The sequence below is a fragment of the Lucilia sericata genome, unplaced genomic scaffold (assembly GCF_015586225.1).
Source record: "Lucilia sericata isolate MDLA Ls3-8-SP2 unplaced genomic scaffold, ASM1558622v1 Contig008232F_arrow, whole genome shotgun sequence".
NCBI lineage: Eukaryota > Metazoa > Arthropoda > Insecta > Diptera > Calliphoridae > Lucilia > Lucilia sericata.
Genome location: NW_023998089.1, coordinates 2,112 through 12,140, shown reverse-complemented (window position 1 = coordinate 12,140; position 10,029 = coordinate 2,112). Strand labels below are relative to the sequence as shown.

The following is a 10,029-nucleotide window of genomic DNA, read 5'->3' as shown; positions in this document are numbered from 1 at the left end:
TTTCGTTATATTAAATCCTTTAACTAACTTTCATAATAACTTTTCACTTAAAAATATTTTAACTGCAAAACCTTGTCATTAAGATATTTAGAATAATTAAAACCCATTACTTTTAGTTTCATTCCAAAAAAGAAAAAATACACCTTTAAAATAATCAATAAAGACAAAATTAACTCATCTACCTAACTAAAATCAACAAAAAATTGTAAAACCCTTCCTTTATTTTTTTACCAGAAAATGGTTCATTAAATCTTTTTTTTTTTTTGCTTCCAACACTTACAAATTAGCTAAAGGAAATTTCTTTAGCAAATACTTGTATATTTCAACATTCATGAACAGCACACAAACACTCTCGTCCTCTAATAATCACTCCATTACGACACAGTTTCAATATTTAAGTGCGAGATGAGAGTAACAATGAGTTGTTTAAACAATCACTAGAACACACACATACATACACGAAAAAGGACGTGTAATTTGTAGACAAATACTCACGCAGGACACTGGCTGACACACAGACTAACACATTACAAACCAGCGCAATTGTAATGAACGTCAAACAAAATGTAACGTTAAACGAAATGAGGAAATGACAGTGTCAATTGTTAAAACGGTCATGTGCCATTGGTTTGGGGAGGATGAAGACCAAATTGGAAGAAGAATAGATAAGAAAACGTAGAATAAATATTTACGAAACACTGTTATTGTTTAACCCTTGCGTTTGGAAAAGGAATTATTGTTTTTTAAAGAAATTTTATTATTTAGCAAAATTTACAATTGTAAATATTTAGAAATTTACATTGCTACCAAATCAAGGCATTCAATATAGAAAATATTTTATTTGACTACAACAAACATTTTCTACTAATTAATTTAACATTAAGAACTTCAACACAAAATTATCCTTAACATCCTTGTTAGGGTTAAATAATAAATGTCTCAACACCTTGTTCAACACTTCAAGTAACCTGTACTTATTTTATTTTCCTCTTTCAGTATTTGTTTTATTTCCTTTTCTCTTTTTTTTGGGGGCCTTTTTTTACGAAAAAGAATCAATTGTAATTTAAATCAACGCTTAAGTGGCTTTCTACAGCTTGACAAGCCAGGCAATGGTCATTGTATTAACAAAAAAAAGAAAAGGAAAGTAAAGAAAATAAAAAGGACAATTTCCCAAACAACTGAAAAAACCCTTAAGAATTTACCACAAATTTTCTTAAAACGGTCAAGTAGTTGTTGTCTTTTGTTAAATCAAGAGCTTAAGATTTTTATATCCATGACACAAAAGCTTAAAAATCATAAAAAAAACAAGAAAACATTTTAAAATAGCTTGATTTGTAATTCTAAAAAAAATAAAATTGAAAACTATACAAGTTTTCTTTAGTTTATTTTCATGTATAAAGCAATAGAAGAGAAATTATTTTTCTTTTTTTTTTTTTCAAAACAATTGCTCAAGCATATACAAATTGATTTTCAACAGATTTTACATGAATATAAACTAATATAGACAAACCACATACACAACATATACCCATCACTAAGCAAAGGATATACAAGAATGTATTTTGTATTGGTTTATGCAGAAAGAACTATTACAATAATAACAACTGCTTAATATATCCTGTGACTTATGTATGAGAATTTATGTGAATGTATAATGTATGTATGATGGTATGATAATGATGTGTTTTGAAATGTTATCTAATATGTTGTACAGTAAGAAGAATCTTTACATTCATACATACATAAACATAAACACAATTGTTTATCTGTATGTATGTGTAAATAAGTACAACATTATAGTCTGCTGAAAACTACATTTGTAAAAGTTCTAAATTACATATGCATTACATTCATCACTTTATAAAACATATACATACATACAGCATAAGATGTACAATACATATGTTTACCAGGCTACAATATGTGGCAATAATACTCTTGCATCCCTATAAATGCTTTAAGAATTTCAACTTTAATATAAGAAGATAAGTTTTAACACAATTGTACTTTATGTAAACGTAAACACAATATGGTAAACAGAGTGAGAGAGAATAAGTTAAACAATTTGCCATTTGTATTTACTTAATAATGGAATTTATGTGTTTAAAACATGTAATATTTGGGTAAAAATGGGCTTGTATGAAAAAAATGTAATTTTTGTGTAAAAATGTAATTGTTGTGTAAAATGTAATTGTTGTGTAAAAATGTAATTGTTGTGTAAAAACGTAATTTTTGTGTAAAAATGTAATTTTTGTGTACAAATGTAATTTTTATGTACAAATGTAATTGCCGTGTACAAATGTAATTTTTTGTTGTTAAAATGTAATTTTTGTGTAAAAACTGTAATTTTTGTGTAAAATGTAATTCTTGTGTAAAAATGTAATTTTTGTGTTAAAATGTAATTTTTGTGGTAAAAATGTATTTTTTGTGTAAAAATGTAATTGTTGTGTAAAAATTTCATTTTTGTGTGTTAAAATGTAATTTTGTGTTAAAATGTAATTTTTGTGTTAAAATGTAATTTTTGTGTTAAAATGTAATTGTTGTGTAGTTAGTTAGTTAGTTAGTTAGTAGTTAGTTAGTTAGTTAGTTAGTTAGTTAGTTAGTTAGTAGTTAGTTAGTTAGTTAGTTAGTTAGTTAGTAGTTAGTTGTTGTTAGTTAGTTAGTTAGTTAGTTAGTTAGTTAGTTAGTTAGTTAGTTAGTTAGTTAGTGTTAGTTAGTTAGTTAGTTAGTTAGTTAGTTAGTTAGTTAGTTAGTTAGTTAGTTAGTTAGTTAGTTAGTTAGTTAGTTAGTTAGTAGTAGTTAGTAGTTAGTTAGTTAGTTAGTTAGTAGTTAGTTAGTTAGTTAGTAGTTAGTTAGTTAGTTAGTTAGTTAGTTTAGTTAGTAGTTAGTTAGTTAGTTAGTTAGTTAGTTAGTTAGTAGTTAGTTAGTTAGTAGTTAGTAGGTAGTTAGTTAGTTAGTTAGTTAGTTAGTTGTTAGTTAGTTAGTTAGTTAGTTAGTTAGTTAGTTAGTTAGTTAGTTAGTTAGTTAGTTAGTTAGTTAGTTAGTTAGTGTTAGTTAGTTAGTTAGTTAGTTAGTTAGTTAGTTAGTTAGTAGTAGTTAGTTATTAGTTAGTTAGTTAGTAGGTAGTTAGTTAGTTAGTTAGTTAGTTAGTTAGTTAGTTAGTTAGTTAGTTAGTTCGTAGTTAGTTAGTTAGTTAGTTCGTTAGTTAGTTAGTTAGTTAGTTAGTTAGTTAGTTAGTTAGTTAGTTAGTTAGTTAGTTAGTTAGTTTAGTTAGTTAGTAGTTAGTTAGTTAGTTAGTTAGTTAGTTAGTTAGTTAGTTAGTTAGTTAGTTAGTAGTTAGTTAGTAGTTAGTTAAGTTAGTTAGTTAGTTAGTTAGTTAGTTAGTTAGTAGTTAGTTAGTTAGTTAGTTAGTTAGTTAGTTAGTTGTTAGTTAGGTTAGTTAGTTAGTTAGTTAGTTAGTTAGTTAGTTAGTTAGTTAGTTAGTTAGTTAGTTAGTAGTTAGTTAGTTAGTTAGTTAGTAGTTGTAGTTAGTTAGTTAGTTAGTAGTTAGTAGTTAGTTAGTAGTAGTTAGTTATGTTAGTTAGTTAGTTAGTTAGTTAGTTAGTTAGTTAGTTAGTTAGTTAGTTAGTTAGTTAGTTAGTTAGTTAGTTAGTTAGTTAGTTAGTTAGTTAGTTAGTTAGTTAGTTAGTTAGTTAGTTAGTTAGTTAGTTAGTTAGTTAGTTAGTTAGTTAGTTAGTTAGTAGTTAGTTAGTTAGTTAGTAGTTAGTTAGTTAGTTAGTTAGTTAGTTAGTTAGTTAGTTAGTTAGTTAGTTAGTAGTTAGTTAGTTAGTTAGTTAGTTAGTTAGTTAGTAGTAGTTAGTTAGTTAGTTAGTTAGTTAGTTAGTTAGTTAGTTAGTTAGTTAGTTAGTAGTTAGTTAGTTAGTTAGTTAGTTAGTAGTTAGTTAGTTAGTTAGTTAGTTAGTTAGTTAGTTAGTTAGTTAGTTAGTTCGTTAGTTAGTTAGTTAGTTAGTTAGTTAGTTAGTTAGTTAGTTAGTTAGTTAGTAGTTAGTTAGTTAGTTAGTTAGTTAGTAGTTAGTTAGTTAGTCGTTAGTTAGTTAGTTAGTTAGTTAGTTAGTAGTTAGTTAGTTAGTTAGTAGTTAGTTAGTTAGTTAGTTAGTAGTTAGTAGTTAGTTAGTTAGTTAGTTAGTTAGTTAGTTAGTTAGTTAGTTAGTTAGTTAGTTAGTAGTTAGTTAGTTAGTTAGTAGTTAGTTAGTTAGTTAGTTAGTTAGTTGTTAGTTAGTTAGTTAGTTAGTTAGTTAGTTAGTTAGTTAGTTAGTTAGTTAGTTAGTTAGTTAGTTAGTTAGTTAGTTAGTTAGTTAGTTAGTTAGTTAGTTAGTTAGTTAGTTAGTTAGTTAGTTAGTGCGCTCCTTAACGAGTGCCACAGGTGGAATCCCACCATCTTTGGTCTACGAGAATACAACACTAACCACTAACCTACCGCAAGCCACACCTTTCAAAGTAAAATTTACATTTTGATGTAAAATTTTCATTTTAAGTAAAATTTACTTTTTGTTGTAAATTTTCACTTTAAGTAAAATTTACATTTTCATGTACAATTTGCATTTTCATGTAAAATTGACATTTTGATGTGAAATTTACATTTGGATGTAAAATTTACATTTTGATGTAACATTTACTTTTTGAAGTAAAATTTACATTTTGAAGTAAAATTTACATTATGAAGTAAAATTTACATTTTGAAGTAAAATTTACATTTTGATGTAAAATTTACATTTTGAAGTAAAATTTACACTTTGATGTAAAATTTACATTTTGAAGTAAAATTAACATTTTAAAGTAAAATTTACATTTTTATGTAATTTACATTATGATGCATAATTTACATTATGATGCATAATTTACATTTTGGAGTAACAAATACCAGTTGATAAAAATTTTTATGTAAAATTTACATTTTGTGTAGATAATGACAGTTTTACGTAACAATTGGTAAAATTTACTTTTTTCAAACGCTGTTTAAGTGGGTGTGGTTCACTTTATTTTGAATTTTCCATAACTATTTTTAAAAATTAATTATTGACGAATTTCAAATGTATAAATTGTTACTCTGTTTAAGCACAGACACAAGTGTTTGCATGTAAGTATTTACCCTTGTGTATGTTATGTATGGTTAGCAGTATATTATTATGTTCTACTAGAGACTTCTACTAACTGAGAGTACAAAAAAAAACAGAAAAGAAAACAACAATAACAAATAAGTAGATAAACAAACAAATAAACAATTGTTGTTGGTCTATAGTTGGAACTAATACAACACAAACATAAACAATACCCAAATAAAGGAGTAAAGTAGGACGAAAGTCGACTAAAGGAGGAAAAAAAACAAACAACTACAAATCAAAGTCATTGAAGCAAATACTAACAGACTAACATTTCTTTAAAATACTCATACTTACATACACATAGATATCCTTACACACACATTTAATTTAAAGATGAAGAAGATGCTTAAAGTTTTTCTTGGTAGGAAAGGAAAAAATTGTATAAAACTAAACAAAATAGAACAGAATAGAGTAGAATTTAGAAAAAAACCAAGGATTTTGTAAAGCAAACAAATAGTGCTTATAAAAATTGATAAATCTCAACAAACAATTCAACCACAAACAATAGAACCAGAGAGAAAGGGAGGAAAAAACGAAATAAATGGAAAAGAAAACTAAAAACTAATAAAAATGCAACAACTTTGTATAAACTACAATGAAAATATTATTATTAATTTGAGGAATATGTTCTTGGTATGTGATTGGTTTTGGTATTTGTTAAAAATCGGTATTGGGGTTTTTAAGTTAATTAAAAAAGATTAGTTTGATTTTAAGAAAAAATATAAAAAATCTACAAAAACGATTTTCATAAAGTGAAAAACTGGTCAATGAGCCTGTTAGAAGCGTCCTAGCTAAACTGTAACTATAAAGGAGTTTTAGCTGTTGAGGCTGTACAAATTATATACCGACCCCTGGGAATATCGGCAAAATAACCTTTTCCAAGGCCTTTTCCAAAAATGTAGCTTTCCTCTTAAAAATAGTTTTTTTTTCCACCTTAATTGCTTAACTCCATGATGAATGAATTTGCATTATTTATAATTCTGCTTAATGATTTTTTTCATATAAATCCTGGGTTTTTTTTTTTTGCAAAAGTCTTCATTGTGTTTTCAACAATATAAATTATTTTGAATTGTTAATTTTTGCCTTTTTTGTCAGTTAATTTATAAAAATTCTCTCGAGCAGTCATTTGATTAAAGTAAATAATCTACCAACACTGATTATACAGCATTTTAATATTAATAAAATCATAAAATAATAAACATAAAATAAAACTACACTTTCCTGTCCACTGCTCTACACTGCTCTGCTTAGCATAAAAAGGACAACTGAACAACATTTAAACCCACTTAACAATAAATTTGTAATTTACACAAAAAAACACACAAAAATAAAACCCTTTTTTCTCAATGAAAGGACTCTTCATGAACACCATGCTGCGGTAATTAGTGGCAGAAAAAAATTCACAAAAAACAATCCTCGAAAACAGAATTTCATTTTGTTAATAAGTTTCGTTGGACAACAACCTCATTGAAAGCATTCAACATTATTGTCCCTTTTTTTCGTGCTGTCTTGTCCTCACAGTATTAGTACATATTATAATTGTCCTTGTTGTCAAACCATTTTTAAACAGGTAATAAAGTTAATGACAAAAAAACAAACAGGAAAAAATTACTTAACAAAAAAATCATAAAAAAATTCACGGAAAATAATTCGTAATAAACAAAAGTATTTTTTAACACAAAAATAAAAAATAACTGTAGCAGCCTGTAGAGAAACAATGAAAAAATAATCCTTATTCCAACAATTTTTTTTTTTGCTTTTCAAGTCATTCATTAATATTTTATGGTTAAAGATTTGAAAAGGGGTTTTATATTGTTTGTAACGATACTTTTTCTCTCTAGATGTTAAGGAAGATGTAGCTGATGATGGCTGTATAAGTAGGTTGTAGGTGACAAATTTATTTTTTAATTAAGAATCATATGATGCAGAAATATCACACTTTTTTCTGTTTGTTTTCAGCCATGAATACCTACTTATGTTTTTTTTATAAAAAAAAAATAATGATAATTACCACCCATTTTGTTTTTCAAGATTTACATTAAAATTTTTCTTAATTTTTGCGGCTTTCTCATATTTCTGAAATTTTGTATTATAAACTTATTTTGAAAAGAAATGTTTTTACTCTTTTTTCGCTAGCAACTTAAAAAGTGAATTAATTAACCCGTAAAAACATAAAAAAGAACTCTAGAACAGAACTAGAACAGAACAAGAACAGAACAAGAACAGAACTAGAACAGAACTAGAACAGAACTAGAACAGAACTAGAACAGAACTAGAACAGAACTAGAACAGAACTACAACAGAACTACAACAGAACTAGAACAGAACTAGAACAGAACTAGAACAGAACTAGAACAGAACTAGAACAGAACTAGAACAGAACAGAACTAGAACAGAACTAGAACAGAACTAGAACAACTAGAACTAGAACAGAACAGAACAGAACTAGAACAGAACTAGAACAGAACAGAACTAGAACAGAACTAGAACAAGAACTAGAACAGAACTAGAACTAGAACAGAACTAGAACAGAACTAGAAACAGAACTAGAACAGAACTAGAACTGAACTAGAACAGAACTAGAACAGAACTAGAACAGAACTAGAACAGAACTAGAACAGAACTAGAACAGAACTAGAACAGAACTAGACAGAACTAGAACAGAACTAGAACAGAACTAGAACAGAACTAGAACAGAACTAGAACGGAACTAGAACAGAACTAGAACCAGAACTAGAACAGAACTAGAGCAGAACTAGAACAGAACTAGAACAGAACTAGAACAGAACTAGAACAGAACTAGAACAGAACTAGAACAGAACTAGAACAGAACTAGAACAGAACTAGACAGAACTAGAACAGAACTAGAACAGAACTAGAACAGAACTAGGAAGAAGAATAGAACAAAATTATATTTATTGTCGCCTTTGCTGGGTTAATTTTATACCTTTTCAAACTATGCATAACAATTTCTTTAAGATTTTTCTTTTCATCTTCTTACAACTCTAGACACAATACCAAAAACTATATGCTAAAGAAATAAGGCTAAGACTTACTTATGAATTATAATAAAAGGAAATATTTGTTTTGTAGCTTTCTGCGAACGAGTTTCATTTTATGGGTTTTGTCTTCCTAGAAGGAAGGTCCTTAAAAACAAGTGATAAAGAGCAGGATAAGTTTACTTAAAACCACCAATATAAGTAAGGAATATGTGCTGTGAATTATGTAAAAATCAAGATGCTTATTTAAATGAAAAATTTACTTTTTTTAAGCATGACAAAAAAGTTTCCTTTAAGTCTGCGGAAAACTCTTAGCTATAGTAAATGTAAGAGAGAAAAGAGATAGAATAAGTAATATTTTTCAAAACTTAGTAATATGTTGGGAAAATAAAGAAGATGTATTTAGTTTTGTGTTTTTTTAATCTTAAGAAAAGTTTGCTGCTGCTTTCAGCAGGTTTGTTTAAATCTTTTTTATTTAGAAGAAAATAAAATGGGTAATGACATGTTTTGCATGTAGAAGGTGCAGAAATAGAACAAATACATTTAAAGCTGATTTTTAATGTAATTTCCATAATTGATTTCTTAGATTTTTATCTAAGTTAAAAACAAAAAACCATGAATAGAAATTCTGCGGGGAAACTATGAAATTTGAAAAGAAAGAAAAAGTTTCCGTTTTTGATTATGTTTTAAATTTAAATATTTTTCTTTAGGCTGTTGTTAAGTATTTAAATGAAATTAATCAAATTAGCAGAGGCTGCTGTGGTTAGTGGTTTGGGGTTTGTGTTTTGGGTTTTGGGTTTAACCTTTTTTTGTTGATTTAACTTTTATATTTTTATGACTTTTTATTTACATTTCAGTTCCCCCTATGCTGTTGATACCACATCAATTGGTGGGTGCCCCTGAAGGTTTCAATGTTACAATCGAATGCTTTACCGAGGCTCATCCTACCTCCTTAAATTATTGGACCAGAGGCGAAGGACCAATTATACACGATTCCAGTAAATACAAGTAAGTTTTACATTTTATGTTTTTATATTGAATATTTTAAATATTGTTTTCTTTTAGAGTGGAATCTAGCATTGGAGTGCCTGTTTATAAAACCCATATGAAATTGACAATTTTAAATGTGGGCAGTGGTGATGATGGCATCTACAAATGTGTGGCCAAAAATCCTCGCGGTGAAACGGATGGCATTATAAGACTTTATGGTAAGTTTTACTAAAGATAATCTCAAGAAAAGTAAAAATGTTTCAAAAGGTAGTAAAACTATTGATTTACATCCTCCTTCGCTCCCTTTCAACATAACAATTCTTCAAATATTTGAATTTTTATTCAAAGATGTCTGTGGCTGTAGTTCTCATTTGTATTCACAGTTGTATCAGTCATTTGTTTATTCATTTATTCATTACTACATTAAGTCATTTCTTTAATGGCTTAATATACAATTTAATAATAAAATTTTGCATAAATTTTATACAAGAAGGCAAATAATTACACTCGAAAAATGTTGTATTTAAAACATATAAAATCTGGAAGCAGCATACGTCCTTCCGTCTGGCAATAGACAACTGTACAAAACTCCCAAAAACCTTAATAAAATCAAGTCCTAGATTAAACTATCATATATACAGATATACAAGGTATCTTTAATTTGTAAAACGATTTAAATTTTTTACATTTCCATGAGTGTATACAACAAAACCACCGCTATAAATACCAATTTATATTGTAGCTGCTTGATACACACAGTTATTCTCATATTTATATTAATATACATACATATGTATATTAAATCTTTTCAACCACAAAAGCTTGAAATCATATACATTTTATAGAGATTTTATTGCAAGCATCACATTCAGCTGATT

General features: G+C 27.3%; 1 protein-coding gene across 1 annotated transcript; it reads left to right on the top strand.

Moving 5' to 3' along the window:
- Positions 1–8,651: 8,651 nt before the first annotated feature.
- Positions 8,652–9,369, top strand: LOC119615816 (V-set and immunoglobulin domain-containing protein 10-like; the record flags this gene model as incomplete). The annotated part of the gene is made up of 3 exons (XM_037971802.1): positions 8,652–8,655; positions 9,019–9,169; positions 9,227–9,369. Coding segments are annotated over exons 1-3 (298 nt in total), but the record flags the coding sequence as incomplete, so codon positions are not given.
- Between the last annotated feature and the right edge of the window lie 660 nt (positions 9,370–10,029).